Source organism: Miscanthus floridulus, chromosome 2, assembly GCF_019320115.1.
Source record: "Miscanthus floridulus cultivar M001 chromosome 2, ASM1932011v1, whole genome shotgun sequence".
NCBI lineage: Eukaryota > Viridiplantae > Streptophyta > Magnoliopsida > Poales > Poaceae > Miscanthus > Miscanthus floridulus.
Genome location: NC_089581.1, coordinates 23,364,401 through 23,379,536, shown reverse-complemented (window position 1 = coordinate 23,379,536; position 15,136 = coordinate 23,364,401). Strand labels below are relative to the sequence as shown.

The window sequence follows — 15,136 nt, the reverse complement described above, 5'->3', positions numbered from 1 at the left end:
ATTTTGCTGTAAAAATAGATTTATGCAGTTAGGTTTTTAATACTAGTTGTGTCTTGTCTTTTTCATAACTGTAGTTGTTGTGCTCAAACAAATATGACATTTTTATGGAGTGCTAACCAGGTGATGATTGATGTATGGTAAAAATTTCAGGATTTTAGGCTTGATAGTTTAAGATCTATAAAAATAAGAAATGCCCTGTATTGCTTTGCTCCTATTCTGAATAGGCCTGCATCTTTGAATTAATTGGCTCAATTAAGTTATGAATCATGACTTTATGACAATACATGAGTTGTATTACTTTTCTTAATATTTCCAAAAAGCTAAATAGCATAATTTTTGGTTAAGTACATTTTTAGTTATAGTTGCTTAAATATCTGTGGTTGTTTCTTCCTAAACTCAGATAGGGTTGCCTTGTTGGTACTGTGGGGACTTTTTAGTAGTAGAGCTAGCTTTAGGTGTTTATAACAAAGTTGTTTATAAATTTGCTAACTTTCCAAAAAGTCTAGAATCATATTTATTGGACATATAGAACTCTAGTTATAGCTATTAAAAGTGGTATGTCAGTTTCTGTCTATGTTTTGGATAGAGATGCAATTATTAGATTAATTGACCCTTCTAACTGTAGAATCATCTTAATACGAGAATAAAGAAAGTTGTAGGTAACTTCCTAAGATTTTCAAAAAGTTATGATTCATGTTTGTTGGAGGTCTAGAACTCCAGTTATGCTTCTTTGAAGTTCCTATCAGTTTTTTGTACCACTGCTGTTGGGCTACATTTGCAGTTTTGCTTCTGCAATCATTTTTGTGGTGGAAATGATGTTTGTTGTGGTTGTAGTGAATACCAAAGTTGTAGATAATTTCATAATCTTGCTTGTGTTCAAATTTATGGACATAGGCCTGATAATTTAGGAGCTATAGATTTTGTAAGTTCATTGTCAGATTTTGCATGCTCTCTGTAGAGATCTGAATGATTGTCTTGTTTGACTTAGCTACACTTTGAATCATGTATTAGAGATAATATAACAAGTGTAGTGCCTTTCATGAGCATTCCAAATTATTAAAGATCATCCCTTTTGGTGTTGTGAGCTCCAGTTATAAGCTTGCAAAGTTGCATGGCAGAATCTGTCCAAGTCTGGATAGATGTGCTCAATTATGCTTGATTGACCTTGTTAATGGTAGAATCACCTTATGATGATAATAAATATGTTTTAGATAATTTAATAATCTTTTTAGAAAGTTAAGGTTCATGCTTGTTTGATGTCTTTAACTCTAGTTTTACATTTTTGAAAGTACTACTACTTTTCTATCCTAGTTCTAGGTAGATCTAAAACATTGGCATGGTTGACCTAGTTAGCTTTGGAATGAGATTTTGGTGATAATAACAATGTTGTAGGCAATTTCATTAGCTTTCCATAAAGTCTAGTATCACCTTCTTTGGATGTCTGGATCTCCAGTTATGGATAAAATAAGTGACTGTTATGCTGCTGCCTAGATTTCTATACATGTGCTAGGTGATTGCTTTAGCTTGCTCTTGTTTTGGCTTAACATGTTGGTTAGTTCTTAATCGATGCATGGGTGCAATATCTGAACTTAAGTTCACTTGTGTGCCATACCTAATATGCTTGCTACCCCTTTATAATAGGTTGTGTGATGTTTAGTTAAATAATTCTAGGTGTCTATGTCTTGCATGGTCTTATGTTTGCCTTGAATGCTATTATATGATGCATCTCATATTACCATTCTTCATATTCATGCACTTGCATCTTGTATCTCATCTAGGTACGCTAGATGAATCATGTGAAGGGCAAGATGTTGGAGCCAAATCCGAAGATGGAAGGAACCCTAGAGTACATGCCTAAACAGGAGATGCTCACCAAGTGAGTGTCGTCTAACAAACACTAACCTAGTGTTGGATTCTAGGCATGCCCCGGAGCATTCTAAGTCTCCCATGTTTTTTTAGAAATATCTTGAGTATCTTTTATTGTTGATGATGCATTAAGTATAGGAATTAGTTAGAACCAATTGTTGCATTATATCCTTACCTTGTCTAGATAAAATCCTATGAATCCTAATTAAGTGTAGGATCGAATGATGCTTAGCTATACTTAGACCAGTAGAAGTCGAGTGATTTCCTATCACCTGCAAGATGTAGGATGAGCTCTGGTCACAGTTGGCTAAATTTGCTATCATGGAAAAGAACCATGTGTTAATAATAAAAAGAGATCGGACAGGATGACGATAGTGCAGCAACAAGGCATGGAGGTCTTGGGTGTGAATCTATCCCCATCTATGTCATTTAAGGACTGATTCGCTGTACGTCCTCATGTCATGTTAAACGTAGCCTAACACTTAGCTGGCCAGATAAGTCGTTCCGACCATAAAGCCTAGTAGTTCGACTTAGGCCAGGAACGAGGGGGTCATGCGTATTCTGGAGGCAGTAAGGATATGCTTGGGGACATTGGCGTGAGTCCAAGGGGTCAGGTGTTTAAAAGTCCTGCACTTCTTGGCAGAGTGTCACCCTTGAGGATGTGGCACTGTCTGGACCCGTGACTCCAGAGTTGTACCAAAGGTGACTTGATTGTGACCCTGACGGGGAAAGCAGGGTTTATGTTAGGAATACCCCTCCAGCTAGATAGGAATCGATTCAAATCGTCGTCTCTCCTAGATAGTGAGAACTTGACTGAGCAGCGGCAACGTAGATTCACTAAATTTAAAGATATGGTTAAATGATGATGATGATGATGATGATGATAATGATAATGAGCCATAAAATACCTAATATGGTTATTATTGTTTGTAACTTAATCAAGTGATTGATTAGTATAGGTGCTAATATAGATGGTAAGTAATGGCTAAAAGTCACTGCTAGTACAGGTGAATAATGATAATGATTACTCAAGCTTTTATGTAAAAAGGTTGTCTAACAAGATCCACTAATAAAGCCTTACATAATCCTTAGTGTCACTTTATTTCTGGTTTATGACGGATAAGTCTAGCTGAGTACATTCGAGTACTCAGGGTTTATCTCACCATGTTGTAGGTGAAGTTCTCAGCCTGCTGAAGATGGTGGCTAACCATCGGTAGGCTCAGTGACTCTATATTTAGTTCTCATCTATATGCTTTTGTCTAAGGATGTCACTTATGCTAGCAATGTATTTGGAACTTATATTAAGGTAATCATTTGAAAGCTATGTTGTTTTCACTAAGCGGTTTTGAAACCCAAACTTGTACTATTATTTGTGAACCTATTTATAATATTATTTCCACTGCAACTCTACGTATGTGATGTGTATTTGCTTAATCATACGATCTTGGTTGTGATGTTGATTTATCGAGGTCCTTCGTGACACTCGGTGGACTACCAGGTTTATATAAGTGAAAGTATGTGCGTGTCAACGTGCTAAACGGGGACAGCCGTACTTGATCTTGTATAAATTGGGTGGTTCTGTCATATTACCTGTCTCTCGCTAGTCGCCTGAGCCATCTGATCGACTTAGGTAGCCTGTTGGTCTTTCCTTGATGATGATCCTATTGGGGGGCCTTCCAAACCATGCCTGGGAAGGCGGAGGGTCGTTTGCGTGCGGTTGCGCCTTATTTTATGTGCCCGAGTTGTGATAGTGGTGGGCCCTACCTAGGCCACATCCTATTTTAACCAGATGGCATTTTGTTGGGCAGGGCATGTCCATCAGTCAAGACGCGTCCCATTGCATGCCTATCCACATTAAATAGGGGGAATGGAGAGGGTTTTCTTCCCATTCCTTCGCCTTTCTCCAACTACCGCCTCTCCTCCTTTTTCCTTTTCACCAAGCCCATTCATGCACCACTGTGGTTTCTAGGAGAGAGAGGGTAAAGCGAGGGAGAGGAGAACTCATAGATTCGTTCATGAATCTAGGGCGTGATGTCGAACTAGAGGCCATCCAACATAGATGAGGAGGTGCTGACCACCTTCATCGAGAAGGGGCTGCTACAATCGAAGGAGGTGGCGCATTAGAGGGCTCCTGCACCGGGGGAAGTAGTTCTGCGACCATGGGCCAACAAGGTTGTCTCCTTTCTCACCTTCCACGAGCGTGGGCTTAGATATCCCGCACACTGGTTCTTGCACGGGCTCCACAACGAGCGGGGCCTAGAGCTACAGCACCTCAATTCGACTGGGGTGCTGCACATCGCTAGGTTTGTCACTGTTTGTGAGGCCTTCCTTGAGATAGAATCGCACGTGGACCTCTTCTGGCATCTCTTCACCGGGCGAGCCTTGTCTGAGGGGAAACCACCTAGAACCACATCGGTTGGGGGTTTTGCCTTATAGAAGAAGACGAAGCCGTCAACCTCCTACCCTGTGTGCTCCCCCTATGACTCCAATCAGAGGTGGCATGGCGAGTGGTTCTACATCAGGAACCCAGTGGAGGCGCCATTCCTATCGTTCACTAGAAGAAGGTCAGAGAGGTGGGAAAGCTGGTCGTGGGGTCCCTCTAGTCGATAAAATAAGCTAGAGGTCATCGAGGCGGAGCTTTAGAAGCTAGTGCAGCATGGCCTCGATGGGCTATAGGTCTTCCACACCTTCTTCCACCGTCGAGTGGCCTCACTGACAGAGAAGAGGAGGCCAATGTGGGCATACTCTAGCCCAACGGATCCCGACCGTGTGTCGCTGGAGGAGATGCCGAAGGATGAAGTCTGGAGTCAACTCGATTGGGTGCTACAACTAAGGGATAAAGACTCCCTTGAAGGAACGCCTGGACCTCTTCACATCGTGAAGTTGTCCAATCTGGTATGCTCCCCTCTTCTTATTTTGTGACCTTTTCCCTCTTGCTCTCCTTTATTTTGATTTCGAGTTATCCATTTCATAGGGACTCGTGGGTTACAAATCCTAGCTGCATCTTCCGAGGGGGTCAGAGGGTGCAGCTCGGCAAGCTACCCTGAAGGAGGCAACGCTTACCAAGAAGAAGAAGAGAGCTAAGAAGGCTCGGAGGAGGTTCGAGAAGAAGAAGGAGATCAGCCTATGGATCTAGGCGGGTGAAAGCTAGAGCGATGTGGAGGCAGAGATCAAGTCAGAGGAGCCCATGGAGATGGGTGGCGACATGAGAACCTCTAAGGATGAAGGAGACATGGGCATCCTCGCGAGCTCGGTGGAGCATCATGAGCCTACGATCACGTCGGTTAGCTGTGGGCGGGATATGGAGAGGCATGGCGATGTTCCTGAGTCAAGGAAGTGCATCGTGAGCTTAGACACCGCCGTTGAGCAAGAGGCGAAATGGGCGTGGTCATTGCACCCTTCGAAGGCATCGTTGGCTTTGCACCCCCCTGCTCCAATCATGGCGGGGCATGTCGGCCGGCCAGAGGAGCGTGTTCATCCCCCCACATCTTCAGGGTCGGTGCGTGCGCATGACCCACAATGAGGAGATGCCCCATTAGTTGCTCTAGGGGGTTCACCATGAGCTGGCGGCCACGGCCATTCGTAGGCCGATCGGGAACCGGTCGGGTTGGTTCCTCCCTTGGTCGATATGAGGGGGCATGGGTCATGACCAATGAGCGGTCCTTGTCCAATGGGCTCATCGCCAGCGAGTCAGGCCTTCCAGTTAGAGACTAGATCACTCTTTTGACCTATCATTAGGTAACTAGGCCGGCCAAGGAGTCGCACGCTGTTGTAATGTCATCTGCTGGGCCCAGCTTTTGCTGAGAAATAGGCCCATCGGGGACCCTAGATTTATGAACCCGACAGTATGGCAGGGTATGATCCTTGGTATTATGGTTGACTTGAGCGTCTTACCTTATTTGCTCTGTCTACTCCTTGGACCCACACCGAGCGGGTGTCCCTGGTCGGTCATTTCCCAATCGTCCCTGACCGTGTTGGTCGGGAAAGAGAGACGAGCAAAGGTCTGGCATATCCTTGGTCGGAGGAACAAGGTTAGAATTAGACTATGATCTCATCACGGCTAGGCCTTTCAGTTTGGGTTTCGACCAGGTCTCCTGGTCGGAGGTGCTGGTTGAGAACTGGATTGTGGTCTCAGCCTGTCGTTGTGTATCTAGGCCAGACCAGGTGCGTGCTGTTGTTGCACCACCTGCTGGACCGAGTGTTGTAGGGAAGCGGCCCATTGGGGATCTTAGGTTTATGAACCTGACACTTGGGGTCGGGCAAGACGCCTGAGTCATTTTAGAGACCGACTCAAGTGGCCTGCTGGCCTTCTCTTGATGGAGATTCTGTGATTATGGCTCGAGGTTAGGATCTAACAAGAAGGTCGAGATGACCCTGTCTAGTTCTAAGCGGGTCAGGCAAGGGCCACTGGGGCTCATCTGTGTTTTCTCCCCTAGCTCAGTTTAACGTGAGGTGGCTTGTGGCTCGCTGACACGTGGACTAGGGTGTCGTCTGGTGTGGCGTGGGGAGCGTTGCGCGGTCTTTGCGAGCGGCGTGTATCATGCGCACGTATAGTACAATGATAGATGAGCCAGGTGCTTGGTGGCTCGTGGTGGACTGGTGATAAATGACCGGAATGCCTGAATTTTTTCTATTTCAGTATTTTTCCCCGTAAAATGAACTAATTTTGATGACTTCCTGCACAATTGTTGTGAAATTCCTAAGTTCCAAATAGGCCATAAGTGATGATGGGACTGTTTAGACCATGTTTTGTTTGGCTAAAAAGTGTCATTTCACACCTAACAATCGAACCAAACAGACCATTAGTTCTTTTTGTTGAGTCTTGCTTCACCTTGTCGAGCAAGAAGTCATGAGACTAGCTATTTGGATTCTAGACAAACTTGCATGAGGCAAATTTGCTCACCTCTCCGGATTATGTTATTTTAGCTTTTTTTAATACAAGTAAAGCTACGTATCTAGATACATATTATGTCTAGATACACGACAAAAGCAATGTAACTTGAAAAATCAAAATAGTATAATCCTACAATTTAGAACGGAAGGAGTACTAATGGTTTACTAGTTGGTTCCACCCTATTAAAAGCTAATCTAGTCAGCTTATCGATAAAGGGATAAGGCTCCCATCAGACTAAGTTTTTTATATACTATTATTTTGTAAAGTACTTTGGTTTTAGAATCACAAAAAAAATAGATGCACTTTATATTTGAAAATCATAGTTCTACTTAGAGTTTTCAAAAGATATTGGTGTTCTTGCTATTTATTTGATACCTAATTGTGAATTCACCCATATTTTTTACTACTTTGTCAAGGAGGATTATTGTTGTGGCATTACCGTCTGAAATAACATGCTTTTGGAGGCGCTCATCTTCCACTAGACACTAAGCATCCCAAAAATTAGTTGCATCGGACAGTTCCGTTGAGCACACTCTAAGGGAGAACTCGAACAATCCACGTTTTCACCTCGGATCCAATAATGAGTACGAGCTTACAATACTTAGTACATTTCATATAACAAGAGTTCTCAGAAATACATTATTACAATATCAAGTTCAGAGTACAGAATTTAAACAACAAAATTGAAATAAACATCTAACAATAAGATACAAGGATCTGTCTGTGCCCACCAGAAGAATCCTCCACACAATAGCCACTCCTCAAGCCGCACTTGCAACAGGGGTAAATAAACCCTAAGTACACAATATACTCGCAAGACTTACCCGACCAGTGGAAATAATTTCCCAACTTCAAAGGATATAATAAGCTTTATGGTTTGCTGAGTTTCCTTTTTATTTGCGAAAAGCATTACTAGTTGTGAATCCTTATGTATGTGTTTTATTAGCGGTCATGATTAGTTCATTAGCCAACCATTTTATGTAAGCACATGTTCTACTTTCAAGCATGAGTTGAGCAATCAGATCCATTCAGTCCCTTTTATCTTCTAGTTTTTACTATGGTGCTAGATCATAGCCAAGTCGTACCGTATCACACGGCGATTCGTGAACTAATGTATCCCAGCTGGGTACCCTAAAACACACACCCCGCTTGTATCCCAGGCATAAGCATGACCAACCCACCACTCTCCTGTCAAGGGGTCTAGGTCCCCGTCCAAACTTGGACTCCAAGCCCCTACTCCTGAGTCCCAGACCCAGTGTGGTGCTTAGACCTCCATCATCCCCACCTCCAATCAGTCGGTCCAGAAAGAGCCAAAACCCATGACAAGAGAGCAACGAGCCTTTCCGCTCTCATAAGCAAGTATGTGCTCAGGATATTAAGTCTATGACCTGACTAGAATCCACAGCAATGGACGGTCCTTAACCGACTCGGATAGGGAAAGCTGTGTAACTAAGCTATGCCATATTGGCCGTGGGATACAACCTATTACACCCACCAATACCCGTACCATATCCCTATCCGATCTCCATTTCCTTTCACCATTTTATCATGAGAGTAATAATAATGATCACCTATTATGAGTAACGGTAGGTTACTCATGCTATCGATAGCCCAAGCATAGCAGCTACTCGACCTATGCTTGTAGGACTCATAGATAGGTTATCTCTGCATGTAGTTTCAATATAAATCATATAATGTAAATGCACATCATATATATATAGTGATTATTCAAAATAAGGGTTATGTACTAGGGCTTGCCTTGGGCAGGTGGGGTGTCAGCAAAGTCAGTCACTGGTGGCTCCGGGGCTCCCTCCTATATGAGAACCTCCTCCTTGTACTCCTCGATCACTTCCTCGTACTCCTGCTCGCTCGTGGTCACGAACTACACCAACTCGTTCTCTACATGCATGCAATGACAATGCAACACTTAGTATTACGACAATAACAACTCTTAAAATAACAATACATCTACCAAGCTACTAAGCTAACTCTAATGACTAAGATGCTAAGCTACCCATCCTTTTCACTAAATAGGTATGAAACATTTAAGTATTATCTTAGCAACTAAAATGTATTTTTTCTTTTATTAACAATTTAATGTATATTAAAACAAGGAGCACCTAACTACTTTATTTCTCAGTCTATTCTAGGGCCACAAAAATTATAGTAAGCACATAATAATACAATGAACCTACTATAAAAATTTTATGAACAAACTATTACCAATTTACCACAAAAATTCCTACAAATATTAACCTAAATAATGTTAAACGCTCTCAAATGATTTAATAAGCCTTAGCATCAACTCAGACCTGCATAATCTAGTCATACCATTAGATAGACAACATTTTTAGGATCAACAAATTATATTTCACAAATTTTGGATACATATGCAAATTGATATTAATTTTCAAAGTTCAGCTCAGAAATTAAAACATAAAGCTATTTCTAATTTCTTAAGAAAAGGAAAAACGATTTCACCAGCGCGGCCCACAACCATGCGGACTCAGCCCACTTTCGCGCAGCGCGCGGCCCGTAGGCGCGGCCCACGCACACAGGCCGGCCTGCGGCGGGAGACAGCCCGCGTGATGTCGCTATTCGCACGGTTGCAGCTGCATCTGAGAACGCAGCAGCGGCTGCTTCCGGTAACACGGTGGCGGCCGCGGCGGATAGCGCGGTGGCCTCGGAAGACATTTATCCTTTCAGCGACGAGAACAGGGTGAAGAATGCTTGCCTCAAATTTGCGCGCGATCGCTACGATCTCCTCAGGTGCAAGAAACCTTGCGACTCTTTTGCTCTTTCCTTCTATGCAGGAATCAAATTTCTCGGTCTCGTACTTTATGTAATAACTAGGATACACGGATGTCGGAATTCAGTTTTATGCTGCACAAATCATCATGCCACTGATTTAGTGGAGATGCAGCCGCAAATTGCTAATTGGGCCTTTTGTGTGCTCATGAAACAGGATCCAAAGAGTGATAGCCAATAATTCTCCACTTGCATGCCTTCCATTATATCAACACTTCCTGCATTTTTTACTTAGTCGACTGAAGAATATCTACTAAATTTCTGCTGTGCATATGAGGATATTTGGTAGAACGCTCACTGACTATGTTAGTCTTGAATTATGCCCCCACCCCACCCCTCTTCATAACTGCCAACTTCTGATTGACATGGAACTAAATATTGTGCATATAAACTGTAACATTATTTGAAATGTCAACATTTGGGTCATGGTTGTCTTCACTGCTTATGTCATGAACTGGGTTTTCACACCCATGACCTGGCAGCAAGCATTGTATATCTTCTGGCTAAACTGGATTTTTATTTGAGTGCTTCAACGCTGCAGCTCGCTTCCCAAGCAGGATATTCAAGCTATTGTCACATCTGGCTGTCCTAATAAAAATCGGAAGCCCGTCAATTCTGCAAAAAGGTTGAGACAGTTTGTGGAGGTCAAAGAAGAAGATGTAAGCTTACCTGTCATTTCTAAATATATAATAGATTTCCCACTTTAGTTTTAAATTTAACTACACAATAACAATATCATTGTATTGTGCCCTAATACCAGGCATGTGGCATTTGCAAATTTAAGGCATCTTGTGATAAAGCTTTTGTCGCTCCAAAGGACGAGGCTGAAGTTAAGACTGTTGATGTTGTTCGCATACTGCTAAGTTATGCAATGGATAAAAACCTTTCAGGAGAAAACTCAGTTATCGAAAGTGTGCAAGAATCTGCAAAAAGGCTTCTCTCACGGCTTATTGAACTTAGCGACACAAAAATCGATACATCTCTTCCGAAACCTGCATTACAAGCTTCTAGGAAGGCTCAGGGCTCAGATGGGAAGGGGAGAGAAACAACTGCAGTTGAAATGAAGAAGGGTGACTGGTTGTGCACTAAGTAAGTTCTTTATGTTATGCAAGTGAATCTTATGAGACATTCATGGGAGGGGAGGAATGTGGGTTTATTTTTATAATGTTGTTTATGGTTTCTCTCTACCTATAGAAAGTAAAAGCTAGCGACCATGGGCACGAGTTATTTCTGCATGGATTTAAATACGCTGTTGAGCTGTTATTGTACACTTTGTGTTTGCAACAGTTAGAAGATCATGGCATTTTACTTCACCACAACATTCTTCAGAAGGCCATCTTTATAGCCATCATTTCTTACATTGGTCATTGACTACTAATTTCCATCGGGATTCCTTCAAGATGCATTAAAAGTATTAGTTTCATCTTCCATGGAAGTGGTTTGACTGGTTTATATGCTTATTCATTACTTCATCACTCGCAATGCTTTGGATTGTTGATACCCATAACTCCACAAGGAAGTGTTGACCTTTTTAATGGCTGTGGCCAATTCAATTAAGATTGATTCTAAAGCGCTGCAGGACACCCAGGTTTTTTAGCATTCTCATCGAACTTTTCTGTTGGTTCCTATATGCATTCCTCTTGGTTTCGAAAAAAAAGGAGAGCATACCTTTTGTGTCGGATTTTGCACAGCTGAAATGCACACTAACATATTGACGCATTGGACTTTTTCATTAACGACATAAGCTGTTTCTATGTCATCTTATATAATTTCAATCCTGAAGCATTCTGGCATAGCATTCTTAGATATTTTGCTGAACAGCACTTTCACCAATTTATATTTTCTTGTAAGGTAACAGTATATGTTTAGAGGTTTGAACCAAGTTTTGGAAATTTCATCCATGTTGGAAGTATGTTTGCTAACCATGTCTAGTATTGAGAGAATTTTCGACCTCCTATTGTCCATAGATGATGCAAATATTTTAGAAGGTGAAGTACATAACCAAAACTGTTTCAAGTCAACTTAAAATCCGTGTACGATATCTTGATGTGTAAATCCTCATTGTACATGATGACAGTATCTTCAAAACCAATCTTTATGATACTTTTTTGTATGATCATTCTACATAGTTTTTCTTAATACTATCATACCATCAGTTCACATTTCAAAATTATGACTGCAGGAATACTGTGATGTGATGATCCATATTTGAAGGAAAAATAAGTTTTATTAACTGTTAATCAAAGATACAGTACAAATGGTTGTGCCATTTTGTGGGCTATTGTCATGTTCACTTCATTGTTTCTCTTTTCATTTGTTCATTATATATTCTTTGGAACAGCTGTTGATAGCATTATGTTCTTAAACTCCCTTCATCTTTGGCAGCTGTAACTTCTTAAATTTTGCTCGCAATGATCGCTGTCGTGAATGCAAAGCAGATGGACCAAAGAAGATAGAAGCAGCCATGCCTGAAATGAAAATGGGCGATTGGATCTGCATGCAGTAACTTTCACATTACATTATACCTTTTTCTTTCCGTTTCTTTCCAGCACCATTTGATTTGCATCACCCTGTCTGTGCCTCCTAGGTGTAAGTTTATGAACTTCTCTCGCAACAAGATTTGTTTTAAATGTGAAGAACCTCGCCCAAAGAGGCAACTCAATCCTGGAGAGTGGGAGTGCCCCTCGTATGTGGCAGTTTAATCTTCTCTTGTCACTTTCTCAACTTTTTGCATGCTAATCAGACATTGCCTCCCTTTACAGATGTGACTTTGTTAACTTCCGACGCAACATTTTCTGCAAGAAGTGCAATCGGGACCGCCCTGAGGATGATACCCAGGATAGTCAGCTGGGATTGAGAAAAACGAGAGGGGCTGGCAAGAGTAGAAGATTTGACTATATTGATCAGAAGAGTGATGATGATGACAATGTCTCTCCCTATGAAGGATTCCACAAGCGTGGGGCAAGCATGAGGTTGAAACCGGACCAGAGAAGAACCACTGCCAAGAGCAGAGGCTTCGACGATCTGGAGGATGGTCTCGTTACTGCCAAGCGTAGATGCACCAAGGAACATGAGGATGACGAAGTCTTGCCGTACGAAGGTGTGGTTCAAAATTTCGGCGAAATTTCGCGAAATTCGGTAATTTCGGTGGTGGTCGAAAGAAAAATCCAAAATTTTGTAATACACTAATACATGTGTTATATAACTTTAGACTCAATTTTTTATTGTTTATATTGCATATTTTTGTATTCAATAGATGTGTAGTCATAAATCATACTAATATTTGTTTAGATTTAAATGTTTTTTTAGAAAAAGCATACTTCATGTGCTAGTCTCTAAAAAAATTTCGCCGAAATTTCAGCCGAATTTCGCGAAATTTGGTAGTTTCGGTGGTGGCCGAAATTTTTGCAATACCGAAATTGAAAACCCGCATGTTGTGAGCAGAAGGGCAACACCTTCTCAGAGGAGGTTCACGGCTGCCCGTAACCAGTAATAATACCCGAACTTGGAGCTTTGATGACTCCGTTCTGTAACATATTTCACGGTTGCATACTACTTGGTTGAGCAACCGTAGTTTCATTATTCAGGCCATTACCGTAATTGGATATATCTTTCTCAGAAGGATGACAATTGTAATCTAGAAAGAATTTTGACAGCGTTGCTCACTCTGCCGTGGTGCAGACGAGGGACACAAGCATGTTCGATCTGTAGTGTAACTATACAGATTATTAGGGAAACCACATTGATACAACTGGCTTTTTACAAGGATTTCTTTGTTGTCACTTCTGTATGTCTGAGTTATATGATCATGTTGAACTTGTTTTGCTCTACATAGTTGAAATATTCACGGATTCTATAGCATCAGCTATGCACAAAAATGTTTCACTCTTTTACCAGTTATTAGAGAAAAAATAGAACTGTTGCAGATGGTTAGAGCAACTAGGAATTAGGATCATGTGTTTTCTGTCAGACCAGATGAAGACAGGCATCACTTTCTTTTAACACTGGTACTGAAGAAAAGAACATTCGTGGTACAATCCTTCACAGCGAAAGCAAGAAAGAACTTTATTCTATAAGAGAAGAAAACTAGGAACAGGAACTGTATAATCCACATGCTTCAATCCCCCTTGTACTACTCCAGATTCCAGCCTACAAAGATCACGAGTCACTTGAAGCTTGAGAATTCAGAGCATCTCCCTGACGACCAGGTTGATGCCGAACGATGCCGTGCAGATGATCAGCCCAAGCCCCGACAGAATGCACAGCCTCCTGCAGTGTGCACCACCAACGTTATGGCTTTATGGGAAACCATAGCAATGCTATCTCACGGATTACGGCGAGCTTTTACTAAGAATACGCACCCAATCTTCATCCGGTTAGCCGGGACGCCAGTAGAGTATCCCGTGAAGTAGAAGAACCTCGCGACCGTGTAGAGGGCCCCGAGCCCGGCGGCGACGACCGGGTGCTGCAGGCCGCCCAGCAGCAGCATGACGAAGAAGAGCGGCATCACCTCCAGCGAGTTCTGGTGCCCTCTCTGCTCTCACAAGCAGTCAAGCACACAGGAAAATAGATTGGAAATTCGATGAGGACTGGACAGAGGAATTTTGGGCGCACGAACAAACCTGAACGCAGTTGAAGAGCTTGGCGTCCTTGTTCTCCGACTCGACGGCGTACATGGTTGGGTAGAACACCTTGTACTTCCTGCGGGCTTTGCCCACCTGGAAGCTCATCCAGAAGTTGAGCACGGCGTACGCCACGAGCACCAGCACCACGTAGCCGTACTCCTTGGTCAGCTCGATCGACGCCGCCATGGTACTTCCTGCGTCTGTTCTGCTTCTCCTGCTATCTTTCTATCTTTCTTTCTTTCTTTCCCTGCAAATGGAGATCGTTTTTTCCCCCTTGAACAAGAGATTTTGACTCCGAGAAGTTGCTGGGTAGAGGTGAAATTTGGTAGAGTCAAAGTCAACGACAGGAATTACAGTAATAAACTTCGTGGTTTGTACATCGTAATGCGTTATGTCTGTCAACCACTCTACCTAGACTATTCGGAGCGCCATACGAAGTTAGTTCAGAGACCATTTCGTCATTGAACGTATCGGCGTGGTACACTAAATTTTGTTCTGTTCTAAGAGACCATGGGCATAGAGAAGTCGATGTCGTTTGTTTGGAAATCGTTGGTAATGTCCTCATGGGTTCCTCCTCAAGTCGCGTTTAGGAATACATCGTGAACATAGGAATTCTCAAAACAAGTATGCACCAGGGCACCAGGCTGATATCAGAGCTCAGAATTTAGGTGTATATAATATAAGGGCGCCTTCCACGGTACTACAAGATAATTAATTACTAAAACAAAATTTTCAATTATTTTAATTTTTAGCACATAGCTCATAATATAAATAGCCTCACGTGACAACTATATATGAGACTAGCTTTTAATCAAGGGATATCAATGTTTATGACACTGAATACAATAAATATAAAATGTTGATATATTTTATAGAAATTTTAATGATATTTATTTAGTATCTTAAATATTAATATTTTTCATATAAATTTAATCAAACCTAA

At 42.0% G+C, this 15,136-nt stretch overlaps 2 protein-coding genes across 2 annotated transcripts; one reads left to right on the top strand and one right to left on the bottom strand.

Moving 5' to 3' along the window:
* The first annotated feature begins 5,053 nt into the window (after nucleotides 1-5,053).
* LOC136513251 (zinc finger protein VAR3, chloroplastic-like) lies at nucleotides 5,054-12,991 on the top strand. Its single transcript, XM_066507250.1, has 7 exons — nucleotides 5,054-5,149; nucleotides 9,300-9,529; nucleotides 10,110-10,227; nucleotides 10,329-10,657; nucleotides 11,954-12,070; nucleotides 12,156-12,254; nucleotides 12,331-12,991. The coding sequence occupies exons 1-7, from the start codon at nucleotides 5,054-5,056 to the stop codon at nucleotides 12,755-12,757; spliced, it is 1,416 nt and encodes a 471-aa protein (XP_066363347.1). The 3' UTR covers nucleotides 12,758-12,991.
* A 558-nt stretch (nucleotides 12,992-13,549) lies between these two features.
* LOC136538212 (uncharacterized) lies at nucleotides 13,550-14,436 on the bottom strand. Its single transcript, XM_066530200.1, has 3 exons — nucleotides 14,191-14,436; nucleotides 13,930-14,102; nucleotides 13,550-13,837 (listed from the first exon to the last, which is right to left on the bottom strand). The coding sequence occupies exons 1-3, from the start codon at nucleotides 14,377-14,379 to the stop codon at nucleotides 13,753-13,755; spliced, it is 447 nt and encodes a 148-aa protein (XP_066386297.1). The 5' UTR covers nucleotides 14,380-14,436; the 3' UTR covers nucleotides 13,550-13,752.
* Between the last annotated feature and the right edge of the window lie 700 nt (nucleotides 14,437-15,136).

What these genes read in the sequence shown, in the direction of transcription:
- LOC136538212 (XM_066530200.1), bottom strand. Translation starts at nt 14,379, where the DNA reads ATGGCGGCGTCGATCGAGCTGACCAAGGAGTACGGCTACGTGGTGCTG. An exon ending in AGCTCTTCAACTGCGTTCAG is followed by an intron (nt 14,103 to 14,190) that starts GTTTGTTCGTGC and finishes TTGTGAGAGCAG; the next exon opens with AGAGGGCACCAGAACTCGCT. An exon ending in GCTAACCGGATGAAGATTGG is followed by an intron (nt 13,838 to 13,929) that starts GTGCGTATTCTT and finishes TGCACACTGCAG; the next exon opens with GAGGCTGTGCATTCTGTCGG.
- LOC136513251 (XM_066507250.1), top strand. Translation starts at nt 5,054, where the DNA reads ATGGAGATGGGTGGCGACATGAGAACCTCTAAGGATGAAGGAGACATG. An exon ending in TGGAGGTCAAAGAAGAAGAT is followed by an intron (nt 10,228 to 10,328) that starts GTAAGCTTACCT and finishes CCCTAATACCAG; the next exon opens with GCATGTGGCATTTGCAAATT. An exon ending in GGCGATTGGATCTGCATGCA is followed by an intron (nt 12,071 to 12,155) that starts GTAACTTTCACA and finishes TGTGCCTCCTAG; the next exon opens with GTGTAAGTTTATGAACTTCT.